This window comes from Castanea sativa, chromosome 7, assembly GCF_040712315.1.
Source record: "Castanea sativa cultivar Marrone di Chiusa Pesio chromosome 7, ASM4071231v1".
Lineage (NCBI taxonomy): Eukaryota > Viridiplantae > Streptophyta > Magnoliopsida > Fagales > Fagaceae > Castanea > Castanea sativa.
The window spans coordinates 43286097-43302896 of NC_134019.1; the positions used below are offsets into that span (position 1 = coordinate 43286097).

At 31.7% G+C, this 16800-nt stretch overlaps 1 protein-coding gene across 1 annotated transcript; it reads left to right on the forward strand.

Moving 5' to 3' along the window:
• Positions 1–5873: 5873 nt before the first annotated feature.
• On the forward strand, positions 5874–16645 carry LOC142643326 (laccase-14-like). Its single transcript, XM_075817896.1, has 7 exons — positions 5874–6197; positions 7077–7228; positions 7460–7704; positions 9130–9255; positions 14175–14781; positions 15654–16009; positions 16283–16645. Exons 1-7 carry the CDS (start codon positions 6090–6092, stop codon positions 16483–16485), a joined length of 1797 nt encoding a protein of 598 aa, XP_075674011.1. The 5' UTR covers positions 5874–6089; the 3' UTR covers positions 16486–16645.
• The last annotated feature ends 155 nt before the right edge of the window (positions 16646–16800 follow it).

Genomic DNA, 16800 nt, shown 5'->3' on the forward strand with positions numbered 1-16800 from the left:
AGTGGACACGTATTCACCATCCAACGTGTCCAATGGAAACTTCCACTGGACACAAGCCACACCCACTTTACAAAGCATACGTGTACGTTGTTTATTTTATTTTATTTTATAACTTTGAATGTGTTTGGTTTGTGTTTTCAAACAATAATTTTTAGTTTTTAAATAATATTGCACATTTTTTAAATATTTTTTTACCCATACATATTTTCAAACATATTTTTAAATAATAATTTGGCGGAAATCACTTTTTTGTCGTTACATTTTCAATCAATTCTCACTTTAGTCTCTACATTTTATTTTTACCGGATTTAGTCCTTATCCTGAAAAACGCTTCCCAGTTTGGTCCCTGCCGTCAGGGGCGTAGCCAGGAATCTCCACATGGGAGGGCCGGATTATACATTCATATGTTAGCCGTTATTTTAGATATTATATATATATATATATATATATATATATATATATACACATATAATTATCAAATTAAAAAAATATAATATTTCTAAACTCAAATGAATATATAAATTATTTATTTTGCTATAAAGATGTACAAAATATTTTAATGAAGAATTTAGCATCTCTCATCAAAGTTATGCTTGAAAATGATCTTTCATTGAATAAAATCATCCATTATCATCTCCTTATTCTTTAATAAAATGGTTAAAAAATTAATCTAGAGAAAATCATATAATTTTATGTTAATTAATAATCCCTTTAATGTATGGCTTTCACTTCCTATATTTAACTATTCCTTTAAGCACAATAAAAAAAAATTATCTTTAGTCTTAATCAACCATAACAGACAATTGAAAATTTAAGCAGATAAAATATATATTTTTAATACTATGTATATTATACGAATTTATTAAAATCATTATACATAACTTGAGAAGATTCTACTATAAAAGGGAAATTTTAGACAAATATATATCTTCTCTTTGCAACAAACCCATATTATCTTCTATGAACAAATCACTATTGGAACAACTTATTTGGCACCAAAGTTCGAAGCAAAAGAAAACAAATCAATTTTGAAAAGAAAAATGATATATGATGATGATGAGAGAAAATTATATCCAATTTAAAAGAAAAAAAAATTATGATGATGATGATGATGATGATGATGAAGAGAAGTAAAGGGTGAAGTTTAAAGATTAAAAAAAAAAAAACTCACTTAAGCCCAGTACACGTTTTAGTGTGTTAATTGCTGCATGGGCTATTAAGAAGAAAAAAAAAAAAAAAAAAAAAGTTTGGTGTTGCATAGTCCACGTTTTCACACTTGCACATGTAGGTTAGACAAAAGTTAAAAAGTAAGAAACCCAAGTGACATTTAGGTGGGATTTAAACTATTTAATTGTAAAGTCCATACTTTGGGGGGGAGGGGGCACCTAATATATTTTGGAGGGGCCAACTATTAAGTTTTAAGACCCCAACTAATGTTTCATGCCATAATATAGAAATATTTTGAACTTTTGGGGGGGCCATGGCCCCCTCACCCCACAACGTGCCTCCGCCCCTACCTGCCGTTACTCATTTAACAGAATTATCCTATGTGGCAAACGGTCCAACAGTAAATGCTGACGTGTCCATTAAAATAATATTAAAAAAATTAATTACATTTAAAAAAATACCACATCAGCAATCTAATTTTTTTTAAAAAGCCACATCAGATAAAAATAATATACAAATTTATAACCTAATTATTTTTTAAAAAAAGAAAAGAAATTAGTTAAATTAATTTTTTTTTTTCTGTTTTTTTGGAAAAACATGAAGAACTCAGCCTGCCCAGAAAAATGTGTTCTTCCCCAACTAAGCTTGCCCTCACCCTCCATCTCTCCGATCTTAAGCCCTTATCATCTATTTGTCACTCTCAAGCCCTTACCCTCCATCTTCGATCTCAAGCCCTCACTCTCCATCTTCGATCTCAACCCTCGCCCTCTGATCTCTCACCCTTGCCCTGCGCCCTTCGATCTCTCAAGATCAAACTAGACTGATTCTCTCTTGTCTCAGATGAAACTCACTCCATGGGTCTCATCAAGGTGGATCATGCCGTGGGTCTTGAAAATGGTGGGTCACGTCGTGGGTTAGGCTGTGTAGGTCACGCTTGGGCTTTCCCTGAGGGGGTTTTGGTCACAGTGGTGGTGGGTTGTTGTGGGTGTGGTGGGTCGGTTTGTGGCGGTTGGGATGGGTTCTGATTGGGTTGTGGGTTGTTGCGGTGGTGGTGGGCTCTTGATCAGGCCATGGGTTGCTGTGGATTTGGTGAGTCAGCTTGTGGTGGTTGGGATGGGTTGGTGTGGCAGTTTTGGTGGTGGAGTTCGTGGTTTGGTGGTGCGTTCGTGGTGGTGGGGTTCATGGTTCGTGGGTCGGTTGGGTTTTTTCTACTGGTTAAAAAGTTCCGAGCAAGCTTAGTTGGGGAAGAACACATTTTTTGGGCTGAGTTCTTCATGTTTTCCAAAAAAAAGAAAAAAATTAATTTAACTAATTTCTTTTCTTTTTTAAAAAAATAATTAGATTATAAATTTTTATATTATTTTTATCTTATGTGATTTTTAAAAAAAAAATTAAATTGCTAATGTGACATTTTTAAAAATGTAAATAATTTTTTTAATATTATTTTAATGGACACGTCAGCATTTACTGTTGGACCGTTTGCCACGTAGGATAATTCTGTTAAATAAGTAACGGCAGGGACCAAACCGGGAAGCGTTTTTCAGGATAGGGACTAAATCCGGTAAAAATAAAATGTAGGGACTAAAGTTAGAATTGACTAAAAATATAGGGATGAAAAAGTGATTTTCGCCTAATAATTTTTAATTTTAAAACACATATACCGCACGACCTATCCATGTGCGTTTCCTTTTGTATTTTCCAGGCGAAAGTATGTTAGTTCATTCCTCGTATTCTTTTGTATTTTCACTTTCAGGACATTGATTAGGCCGGGTCCAGGAGAAAGTCTGTTAGTTCATTCCTCGTATCCTTTTGTATTTTCACTTTCAGGACATTGGTTAGGCCGGGTGCAGGAGAAAAGTCTGTTAGTTCATTCCTCGTATCCTTTTGTATTTTCACTTTCAGGAAATTGATCAGGCCGGGTGCAGGAGAAAGTATGTTAGTTCATTCCTCCTAACCTCCCATCCTTTGGTCCATTCATATTAAATTTGTGCCTATCCATGTGTGTTTCTTTATGTATTTTCACTTTCAGGACATTGACTAGGCTGGGTCCAGGACAATGTGTCAGTTCATTCCTCGTGACCTCCCATCCTTTGGTCCATTCATATTAAATTTGTGATACAGGTGGCCTTTACGGATTTCGTTGGTGCCAGAGTTTGGTTTGAAAGGAAGAGAAGGGAGGGAAGAAAAATTAAATCATTTCCGTTGTTTGAATAAATGAACTAAATTTGTTAAGAAATTTATTATTTGGGTCCACATTTTTTCCCCGCTTTGATTCATTTTCTCTTCTCTTTTATTCTCTTCCTTCAAACCAAACATAGGGTAAGGTCCGTTTAGTTAAATGGGTACAAAAATAGCAGGATAAAAAATAGTAGAAAAATAGAAAAGTTGAAAAATAGAAAAGATATTAATTTCTCTCTTTTTTGTTTGATTGGGAGTAAAAAAGTGAAGAAATTAAAAAAGTGAGTTTGCATAGATTTACTCATATATTCTTATTAAAAAATTATGCACAATTAAAATAAAAAAGTGACAAACAACCCAAAAAAAAATGCAATCACCCAATTAAGTACTCATTAAATAAACAAAAAAAGTAACACATTTATTTAGCAAACAAATTGTGCATGTCCAAATAGATGAAGGAAAAAAAAAAAAAGTAAACAAAGTAGTTGGACGAAATGAAGAAGAAGAAGAAAAAAAGAAGTAAAAAAAGCAACGGCTACTAACGTGGTAAAGCCCATTTGCAAGTGTACTTAAGTATTTTTGTCCATCAAGCAGCCTTATTTTCTCCCTTTAGTTATCTCCCTATTTTGGAGAGAAAACTTTTTGATGGGACCGGAAGAAAACATCCTGATCCTACTATTTATTTTCCTTCATCCCCACCTAACCAAATACATTCTAAAAAAGTTTTTATTTTCATTTTCTCTCCAAAGTTTTCTATTCACTCTATTTCAACTCTAAAGTGCAGTAATAACTACTAGTCAACAAAACAAGACAAGTGTTACGCCCTTCAAAAAAAAAAAAAACCTACGTTCATGACGTAAGTTATTATTAATTTTAATTTGAATTTATCACTAAAATTACTTTTATGTTCACCAATAACAGCTAATAAGAATTTACTACTTAAGATTTGTAATGAAAATATTGTAGAAATAACATTTTTCACAAAAAAAAAAAAAATTATGAGTATTCTAAACTATTTTGAACAAGACAATTTTTTTTAAAAAGAAAGTTAGCTTTCATTTGCTTAATAGATATAAAACAAAATTATAAATATATTTGGAAGTTTTATACTAAAATTGTGATACAAAAATAAAAGTTAATTTATTTTCAAAATTTTAATTTTGTTCATTTTAATTTTTTTTTAAATATAGCAAGAACGTCTATATACAAAAATCCAAAAGCTTATTTAATTTCCAAACAAAAAGCAAAGGCTAAATTACAAATTATTCTTTTTAATTTAGTATAAAATTCAATTCAGTCTTGTAACTTTAAGTTCATTCAATTTGATCTTTTAATTTTTAACTTTATTCAACTCAGTCCTCTTATCATCTTTTTTTAATATTACTGTTAAAAGTTTAAAACGAGACCCAAAAATGATGTTACTTTAAAGATTACAAAAATTGCAATTCTAACAAAGATTAATGAAATGACTAAACAAAATAAAATTAAAAGTTAAATAACTGAATTGAATGAAAGTAAAGTTATAGAACTGAATTAAATTTTATTCAAAGTTAGATGATGTTACATAGTATAGATGCCATTTTTATAAGGTGGAAAAAACTCAAAGTAAACTTTGAATGCATACATGTGCATGGTTTTTAGATCCAGACCGTTAAAGAGAGATGTTCAAGGTTTTAACGGTCGAATCAAAGTCAAATCAAAATCAATCGCAATGACGTCATAATTAATTTAATAATTATTTAAAATTTAAATAAATATATTAAATTAATACAAATACAAAATTTGACTAAATTAATTCCTAAATAAATATAAAGATCTATATTTCAAATGTATTTTTCACATTATATCTTTCATATGATAAAAAAAAAATTAAATCCAAATCAAACATAATAAATAAACAAATATATATAAGTACATAACAATGTCAGAGTCGATTTACTGATTATAAAAAAACATAGTTAAATCACTTAATTAAACCAAATAGTAAACCATTGTTATCAATTTTAAATATAATAGAAAATAATATTAAAATACTAAATAAGACAGTTTTTTTTTGCTGAAACTAATTAAATAAGACAGTTGATGAAGCTTAAAGCTACTGTAGTAGTATTGCCATTGTGAGACGCTGGTACTGCAACGCATGCATGAATAGAATAACAAAGCTAAAAACTAATTATATAATAAATACATCATTCTGTCTGGTCAAAAAATGAATAAAATATATCTATACTTATGTGACTGTGATCTGACGTCTGTGGTACTAGGCCGACAGCTTTACCGAACAAAACAAAGACCAGAGGTCTCAGTCAAAAGAAAAGAAAACAATACAAACAATAAAAGGAAGGGAGAAAGAGAGAAGAGAGTTGCTTTCCAGAGCGGCCGCTTTGGAGAAATCACATGCCGGTTTTTCTTGTGCTGGAAGGTAGAAATCACATGCATTGTTTCTAGGTAAGCAGAAGAATCACGTGACGTGATACATTTGTGGAGTTGAAAATTTGGTAATTATGAGGTCACTATAACACCACGTGCACATCTAAATTCTAAAGAGCAAAGACATTTAAAAAAAAAAAAAAAAAAAATAGTCAGGAGTAACGCGTTTCACGTGTTAACCGTATATAAGACCCTTTCGGCTTTCCCAAGTTCCATGCATTTGAATTAAGTCAGGCTTAAATATTTGAAGCTCTCAAAGAACAACGTCAAGTTCACAAAAGAAAGAGTGAGCTGAGTCAGCTAGAGTAAAAGATATGAATTTCAAGAACAAAGAATGCCTGTTGAACTTTATTGGCTCTCTGTTTCTTGTTGCACAGTGTCTTTCCATGGTCAAAGGAGAGGTCCATTACTATGAATTTGTTGTAAGTACTTACCATATTATATATAAGCAGTGTTTGGATAAACTGCATTTGCATTTTGCTGAGCATTTTCTGCCTTTTTTTTTTTTTTTTTATACAGCTAAGCACGCTAGGCACTGTTCATTATTCTCGGCTCATGAATAGTGCCAAACACGTAATCAGTAACTTTTTTATTATTATTTTTTTATTGTTTTTAGTTTTCAGTTTTATTTTTTTATAGTTGTCTTTTTATTTGCACTGACTATAATAACAAAGTGTTTTCCTGTTTTGGAATGATTCTAAGAAGTTGCAGAATTTACTATATAAGATTTATAAGCTGACATAATACGGGTCCGTTTGGATAGAGCTTATTGTTGAAAACTGAAAACTGAAAACTGAAAACACTGTAGCAAAATAATTTTTAAATGTGTGAATAGTGTTGTGGGACCAATTTTTAATATTTTTTTTCTGAATAAAGTGCTTGTGGGTCCCATGAACAGTGCGTAAACAGTGCGTGAACAGTAAAATTGGTCTCCCGCACAGTAAAATAACGTGCATGAACAATACCGGTTACTGTTCATGCACGTTGAAAAAAAAAAAAAAAAAAAAAAAAACGCAACTCGCTGGACGTGGCCACAAAACGCCTAATCCAAACTCAGCCTACTTATACTAATCACATGAAGAAATGTTGATATTTATTTATTATGTTGTTGAAATTCATCAACTATGTTCATCATTACGTCAGTTTGTAACATTTTGTAGTAAAATTTGAAATAATTTTAACATTTTACTTTCCATATTGTGGGTTTGAATGGATAAGCTTATCACCTGGATTGGAGAATAATAGCTTGATTTTTTTTGTTACATTAATTTGATTATCAATATATTCTTCTTATTTCGCAGCTTGCGGAGAAAAACTTCACGAAGTTGTGTAACACAACAAGCAAGTTAGTTGTAAATGACAGTATTCCAGGGCCAGTAATACGGGTACACAAAGGAGACACAGTATATGTCAATGTTCACAACCAAGGTTATTATGGGGTGACCATTCATTGGTAAGCTCAATCACTCTTCACACACACACACACACACACACACACACACACACACACACACACATATATCAAAACGGTTCTTTAACATGAGTTCTATGAACTCACATTACTAAGGGAAAAAAAAAAACCAAACATAACTAATGCAAGCAAAAATATTTTCATTACTCTATCTCTTACATAAGTACTGCTCAACAAGATTCGCATCCTTGGATAATTTTATGGTTCTTATAGGCATGGTGTAAAGCAACCAAGAAATCCATGGTCAGATGGCCCAGAATACATCACGCAATGTCCTATTGAACCAGGATCAAACTTTACATATGAGGTCATATTTTCCACTGAGGAGGGAACGCTTTGGTGGCACGCACATAGTGATTGGACACGAGCTTATGTTTATGGTGCCATTGTTATCTTGCCTACTATTGGAACAACTTATCCATTTCCCAAACCAGATGATGAGGATATAATCATTCTTGGTATGCTTATATTTTTAGATCTCTCAATCCCACTAGATTTTAATAAATAAATAAAAAACTTTCACGTCTGTTCAATAAAGAGTCAACATCATTTTGCCCTTATGGAAAAGATATGAATGTGATGCTAGTGATGTGAGTTAAAAGTGTGTATACAGTTATTGAATTTATATCTAACCTATATGTTTAGTCCAACATGCCCAATAAAAAAGGCCTAAGTCCAACATATCATATCAATCTAACATTATCTAAGGCTTAAAAAAAAAAATTAAATATAAGAAAGGAAAAATAAAAATAGAAAGTAAAATTTCAAAATTGAATCTTGTAAGATACACGTGATTGCCTTGGAAATAGAAGAGAGTTGATGTGGACAATAACTCTACTTCTTATCCCAGCCACAACTTTTAACTTTCAACCATTTCTTATTTTTTATTGTTTTTTCTTTTGCTTACTTTTTTCTCCTTCATCTCCTTCTCTACTTATTCGTTAGTTCTCTATTTCTTCCATAAAATGACAATTTGTCCAACCAAGCTTCAGTTTTGCTCAGCCCAACTAAAGTAGCGCCACTAGTTCCACCACCACGCCTCTATTTACCTCTGGTTCATGGTTTGTTTGTTTGTTTTTTATTTTATTTTTGGTTTAAATGAAAAAAAGTGCAGAAGGAACCATTTCGGGCCGAAATACATTTTTCGACCGGAATGGCCAAAATGGGCCGAAATGGCTGGTACTTTTCGAAATGGTCTGGTATTTAGAGCGAGATGAAACAGGGGGTGTTTTTTGTACTAGAGTGAGTTCCGGAATGGAAAATACCGGCCCTACCGACCGGTACGAAGTTATTAAATATGATTTTTGTTTTTTTTTTTATAAGTTTTCTTATAATTTATTATACTATTTTTGTAACAAAAATCTTAGCTTTACATGTTGTGCATTCATAATGTGATTTAAAGTAGTTTTTGTTCTATTAATTTAATATCTTTTTTTTTTTGTTCATTAAATTTAGAAGTTCTTTAGGCGTTGTAATTTGACTCCCTCCAATTCAATCCACCATGTAGCTTTGGAAATTGTAACTATTTACAATGAATTGTATTGACTAATAAATCAAATTATTAAATTTATCTTGAAGAACATAAAGTACAACACATGAGGAATTAGACTTAAATTTTGTCCATTATTAATTTTTTAAAATTAATACGTGGTTGTTCATTAAACAATGTATGTCACGAGACTAATTCTAATATGTTAAAATTCATGTTCAAATGAATGAAAAGCAAAATGAAACTTGATTGTCGGGAGCTCTCTTAATGGATGCATGAACCTACTCTAAGCCTTCTCATATGTCCAAAAATCATGTGTCATATCTTTAGGTTGGTCAATGAATGAATAATATTATGCTAGTGTATTTCTAATTAAGTTTTGTTGAAAATGCAGGTTCATTGTACAGTGGAAATTTAGTAGCCGAATTGGATTACGACCTAATATATGGCAATGAGCTGCCACACTCTATTGGTTACACCATAAATGGCGAACCAGGTGATTTTGGTCCATGCTCCAAAGGTATGATAATATATTATATTTTAGATTTTATAGCTCAGAAATACTCTGAATTAAGATCTTCTTGAGTTCTTTAATTTTGATCTTATATATTTTTGTAATAAAAGGTTCAGATTAAATTATGTCATCAATCTACTAGCAAGAATCTTAAAATAATAATGTCACATTTAAAAGAATCAATTAAATTGATATGTTATATTTTGAAAATTTGATTTTATTTTGAAATTTTCAAAAATTGAAAAACTTAAATCCAAGACTTAGTCTTACTGTCGATCTCTAACCGGAGGCAAGTTTCTTTAATTTTTACTTGTTTCGCAGTCTCAATATCTCTCAATTTCACGTAAATCTATGAGATTGAAGCTGAATTAGCTTTCTTCTTTCATTTTTTAGTTTTTAATTGCCTGAAAATACGGATTTGCATGTGCTAAATAAAATTTTATAAGAACAATAAGAACTTAACTAAATGCAAGCAGACTCAAATGAACTAGGCACAATAGAAGTATAAATGTGGGGAGTGAAAGAACCTAAGTGGGTATTTGGGCCTTGGGCTTTATCAATGGACGCTAGTTCGTTCTTGACTAAAGGCCTTTAGGGCCATGAGTTGGCTCACAAGCCGAGGGCCCGAGGATTCATCCGAGGAAGAGTCACTCCTCGGACAGACCAGTGACTACTTGGAGGTTCACTAGAAAGATCAAGGCAGAGTTCTGGAAAGACTTTAGGTTACGGAGGGAGTCCAAATACCCTCTAGACATTTCGTTGTAAGAGAAATATCTCAGGAAAAGGCTGCTGCCTCTACGTTAAAGACCCTGCACCTACCTCCCTAGCCGCATTAATGGGGAAGTGACCCCTGAATAGTGGAGTTCAGCCTTCTGGCTAGTATTTAAATATTTCAAGAAGGTGGTAGAAAGAAATTGTGGGTGACACGTGGATAAAGGGAGAAGGAAAGGAAGTATATAAGGGGAAAAGGGGGAAGCAGAGAGTGGGGGGGGGGGGTTTAAAGGGAACTTAAGAAGGACTAGAAGCTGTAATCTTTATAAGAAAAAAGAGAAATAATATACAAAAGGTCCTCGGCCTACGTCCGAGGAGGTTCATTTTTCTCTATTTGTCCACTGTTTATAAATATTGTAATATTTTGGCCCATTCATCAAGTTTCGAGCACCATCGAATTAGATTGAGAACCCACACTCTACAAATTGAATTGTTTAAGGCTCATTGGGCCTGAGCCCACGTATATTTTTGGGTCCAGATGCAATTGTGCACTTACAATAAACACAACTGTAATTAATTGTGGGTTTCAAGCATATAAAAATGCTCCAAATTGTAATGTTTTCGAGATCTAATAATTAAGCACTAATTGCAACTAGGGATGGAAATTTTTATCCATATTCATGAACTCACTCATTAACCACCTAATTTGGATAAGTCTTAACTCAATCCATTTGAATATTTGGGTTGAATGGGTAAAGACCCATTAGGTTATTTAATTATATGGATCTTAATGGATAAACCTACCAATACCCACTAAAACCCATCTAAAATTTAAATAAGCAACAGAAAATCTAAATTTCTAGAAAATGACCAAAATACCCCTGAAATCTAAAAAAAAGACCAAAATACCCCCTAAAACCTACAAAATGACCAAAATACCCTCAACATCTAAAAATCACCAAAATACCCTCCGAAACCTAAAAAATGATCGAAATACCCTTGACTCATTAGGGGGTATTTTGGTCATTTTTAGGTTTTGGAGGTATATTGGTCATTTTTTAGGTTTTAGAGATATTTTAGTCATTTTAAAGGTTTCATGTTTTTTGCTCATTTTACAAATTTTGGGGGTAATTTGGTCATTTTAGGGGTTTTTGAGCATATTTGGTGATTTTAGAGATATCAAGGGTATTTTGGTAATTTTAGAGGCTCCATGGGTATTTTTCTCAGTTTAGAGATTTTGGTGATATTTTGTTCATTTTAGAGATTTTGGGGATAATTTGGATGTCCAAGGGTATATTGGTAATTTTGGAAGTGTAGGGGTATTTGGATCATTTTGGGTATTTAAGGGTATTTAGGTCATTTTGGAAGTTATGAGGGTATTCAAGTAGTTTTAGAGGTATTTGGGTCATATTAGATTAAATGAGTGGGTATTGGGTAATTAATTTATATATAAACGGGTCATAAATTGGTAAATGGTACATTACACACCCAACTCATTTATAACCCAACCTGCCCATTTACCACCCCTAATTGCAACACATTATGTTAATGTGGTATCCATTTCATTGAGTAAAATGCAAGCACATAATAAGTATATAATTTTATTTATTATTTTTTGAGAAGAATAAGTAGATAATTTCATTGGAACAAATTGAAATTGAGAGAGAGAGAGAGAGAGAGAGAGAGAGAATGTTATGTGGGTTTGATGATTAAGATCTATGTGATTGGGTTGGGCCGGACTCCATCTTGATCCAAGTTCTCTATCGTTGCTGCTGTTGAGATCTTGTTTGAGACAGGCTTGTGCTATCAATGTCAGCACGACAGTGAGAGTAGAAGTGGAGAAGGACGAGAGGTACAATAGTGAAATTGGTTCTTAGATCTGGGTCTTTTCAAGTTTTTGAAAACTAAAATAAATTAAAAAAATTCAAAATCTAACATGTTAATTTTTTTTAATTGCTAATATTGCATCATTATTTTAAGGTTTTTGTTAATGGATTAATGACACGGTATAATTAGCATAGTTAGTAAAATACGGTATGAGTTTAATATGACAAGCATTAGGACGAGTATAGTTCGACATCTTTCAAAAAAGTACGTTTCCAAAATTCAACATAAAAATATGAAAATAGAGAAAAAACGGTACGTGTATGTTACAGGTATGTTACGTTTGTTTTTTTAAAAAAAGTAACAAAAATACGTAAACATTTACCGTAACTTTTTTTAGATAAATACAATCATTTTTGTATCATAACCTTTTTAACTCCTATCAAGTGTGATTTAATCTTTAGAACATTCAAATAAAATTTATATTTTTTGAGAACAATGCAAGAGAAATTACAAAATTTATTTTATAGGTCATATAAATTGACGCGTCACGAATTATAAAAAGTAATTTAAACACTCGTTATTATTTTTATAAAACAACACCAATCGCATTTATTGTCTCATCAATTATTAAGTTTTCGTAGTATGAGTAGTGTTATGTTCATAACATTTTTTACAAAAATTCTATAGCAAATCCTTGATGACAAGCTATTATTGGTGAGTGAGAAAGTGATGTTAATGGTGGACCTAAATTATAACAAGCAACAATTTACTACTTAGATTTTGTTGTAAAAATATTGTATATGTAGTATTCCTGAGTAATATGTGTTGGCACTAGTATTAGAGTATTTAAGATAATAATAATAATAATAATAAATCCTAAACACGGATATTTTGGCACTAGGAACAATGACATAGACTTGGAATATGTGTTTTGTCAGGTTTATATTTTAAATATATTAAAAATGACTTTTAGGGTCTGTTTGGGAACAATTTATTTAGCTGAAACTGAAATTTTTTTTATGAAAATACTGTAGATAAAATTAAAATTTAGCTAAAATAATACAGTGGAACCCATGAATAGTACCAAAAAGTGCAATAGGACGCATAAATAGTAGCAAAAATAAGCCAAATAGTAAAATAAGCTGCCCAATATAAGCTTATCCCAAACGCAACCTTAGCCTCATTTAGTGTTGAACATGTATTCGTTTTATTGAGATTTTTTAATATTTTATATTCCTTGTCTGATGCAACAACCAACAAGTTTCAATAAAAAGCTGATTTTTTAACATTTAACAAACCCAAATGTAATGAGCCAATTTTTACACTATTTGTATTTAATGCTTATTGTACATTTAAACTTAAAGTAACGTGTTTAGTTATGTTTGTAAACAGTATGTAAGATGCAAGTAACTTTAATTTTAATGGATGTACGCCAATTGTTCGTGTACTTTATGCATATTTACCAATTGTGATAATCAAAACCGTTTATTATAAAATAAAAGGTCAAGATTAAAATAACCCTATGTGATAGAATTCCCTAGAATCTTAGTCCAAAATATCTACCCTGTCGGATCATTTTGTTACAGAAAAGTCTAAATCTATGACAAAAATTTTACAAACTAAACTAATGTGGTAATAAATAAGATGAGAAATGCAAAAAATGAGATGGAAAATGTTAAAGGTACTACAAGTTTTGCTTAAGGGCTTTATGTAGCAGAATATATATGGCAATGAATGTGATTGGTGGGTTTCAAATAGCTCATAAATATTCATTTCAATCAACTCTTTATAATTTGTGGCTCATCAGTTTGTAAGCTCAATTTAGTAAACTTGTAGTACTTGCAACATTACTCTTAATGAGATTTGTTTCACTTCAATAAGATAAAGAAGAAAATTTTACTATATAACCTATACAAATTGATGTGGCAATGGATGTAATTGGTGAATGTCAAAAACATAATAAATGAATATCAAAAGCACCTTTTTTTCTTTTTCTAATTGGTGACACATTAATTTCTACCGTAGTAAAAATTATAGTATCAATAGAATCACTTGTAAGATAGTTATGACTTATGACTATTTGAATTATTTTTTGTGATTGGTGACACATTAGTTTGGAAGACCTATATGGTAAAATCTATAGTATTCCTATCATCACTCTTTGTAGTATCCCGAGCATCTCTCTACTACATAATCTTTACAAGTTGACATTTTACTAATCATAAAAAAGTGGTTACATATTCATTTATTAGGTTTTTTAAGTCCATGATCATATTCATTGTCATGTCAGTTTATAAAATTTATTTAGTAAAATTTTTATATATTTAACATTATTCATAAATAAATCACACATTGGAATTAATTGAGTCATAATCTTAATGTTGTAGAAACAACATACCGTCGGGTGGTTGATCACGGCAAGACCTATCTTCTTCGTCTAGTCAACTCAGTCGTGGCAGCAAATATGTTCTTTGCAATAGCTGAACACAACTTCACAATTGTTGGAATGGATGCAAGTTATATCAAACCCATAACTACTAGTTACATACTGATAAACGCAGGACAAACCATGGATATTCTACTCATAGCAAATCAGACTCTTGGCCATTATTATATAGCTGCTCGACAATTCTGGAGCCAAGAGGCGGATCTTAATAATTTTGACCAATTCAATGTCACCGCGATCATCGAATACAGAGGAAACTACACTATTCCATTATCTCCTTCCTTTCCAAGTACACTTCCCAGTTACAAAGACTTAACAAGTGCCATGAAATACTCAAACCTTTTTAGAAGCTTAGCAAGCAAAGACCATCCCGTTAATGTCCCCTTAAACATAACCACCAGAATGTTTATTACAGTTTCCATGGCTGAAATTGAATGTAAAAATACTACATGCATGGCAACCGGTGAAGAAATTATAATAGCTACAAGCGTGAATAACATAAGTTGGAATAACCCAGTTCCTACTGATATACTGCTTGCTTATTACAGGTTTTTCTCCCTCTTTCCCTCTTTTATTTTATATATATTTTTTAATATAGATTGCATTGTTTTTATAAAGAACAAAGTATACAGTTTCAATTCTTTTTCATTTCTTCCTTTACGATTGCAATTGCAGTTTTTGGTAGTTTATTTTCATATTATTTATCAGCAAATTAGTTTTTAGTAACTTTATGTTAAATGCATGACAAAAAAAATAAAAACTGGTTTATTTTTAAAAGGCTAGAAGTTAGATAATGAAAAAAAGAAAAGAAAAAAAAGAGCAAAACCTTACTCACACTGCATGTCCTATGATGCCATAGTAGCGATAATTAAAAACTAAGAATAAAATACTATGACTTTTACTCAAACGACCATGTAGAGTTTGATAATTACTTGGTCCTCTTCCATGTAATCAATATATGTTTTAGTTATCTTTTTAGAGTTGTGATTATTGGAACAATAGGTGCAGATAATGATCAACATTCAAGTCAACCTTATCTGAATAACAAGCTACACCACAATGAGAGATAGTAGGGATAGATATTTAATTCAAAGTCAAATATATCTGCTCTAGGCAAATACTTGTACTTATCTGACCTACTAAAGTCATGTCTATGTAATGTACTATATATATTAACAATAGCAATAGAGGAAATTCATTCGGCCAAAAGCATTCTATTATTTTATTGTTTTAGTGATATTATGGTTGAGAGATTAATTTTTTTTATTTTAAATTGTGCATTTTATTAAAGGACTTTTGCCAAACATTGCATAGATTACTGACTAGGTATGAATATTTTATCAAAATGCAACATGATTATCCTTCTACCATATATGACAATACATTTTGATATTTGATTATATTAAAATATTTCATGCAGGAATATTAGTGGGGTTTACACTACAGATTTCCCAGACCAACCCCTTTATTATTATAACTTCACATCTTCCGAACTTCCAGATTCTCTGGCAATAGCAAACCTTGGGACCAAGGTGAAGGTGTTGAATTATAATGAAGCCATTGAGGTTGTTTTTCAAGGTACCAATATATTGGGCGCTGGGTATCATCCAATGCATTTGCACGGGCATAGCTTTTACGTGGTTGGAAGTGGTTATGGAAATTATAACAATGAAACCGACCCAAAAAATTTTAATTTGGTTGATCCAGTCGCAGTTAATACCTTTGGTGTGCCTAAGAATGGATGGCTTGCCATCAGATTTGTAGCAAACAATCCAGGCAAGTTATTTTATCACTATCTTATACGTTTAGTTTATATTATTATAAAAAGTGCATGCATTAGAGACAGAACATTTGTTGGCTCAAGATCTTGTAACCACAAATAAATATGGATAATTTTTTTAAAATAAGTTTAAGGGGGAAGATGAGATCAAACTTGTAGAAAAAAAAAGGTTGCTACTGACTTAAGGGGAGGGGGGAGGGGGGAGGGAAAATGAATCGCAAATGGTTGGTCTAAGAATTGTGTATGTTAACATCAATAATATTTGGCAGGTGTGTGGTTTTGGCATTGTCATGTAGATAGACATATGACTTGGGGTATGGCTGCTGTTTTTATCGTAAAGAATGGAGGCACTACTGAGACAAGTATCCGCAAACCTCCTCCTCACTTGCCTCCATGTAATGTTCCCTTAAAATCGCAGGTCCAAAACAATGATGGATCAGATGGAAAAGAAAATCAAACAATTTTTATCTAAATGGATTGATTTACTTTTTATTTTTATTTTTGATGAATGTATGGATTGATTTACTTATGTAATAAGTTTATTGAACATTGTATTGCCTTAATTATTTGTACTTCCTAGTCAAGAGAAATTATTCAATAATCTCAGAGCAATGCTCCTTCATTTCACATAATAGTGAATCTCAGTAATTAAGTTTATAGTGTGATACACCGTTCGTGTGCTCGTGCTCCTGCATGATTGGTATACACATACACATGATTGGAGCTTGATGCCATGAGTTGGTAGTTTCTCCACATGTACATGCCTTTGCTCCCATGGTCACATATT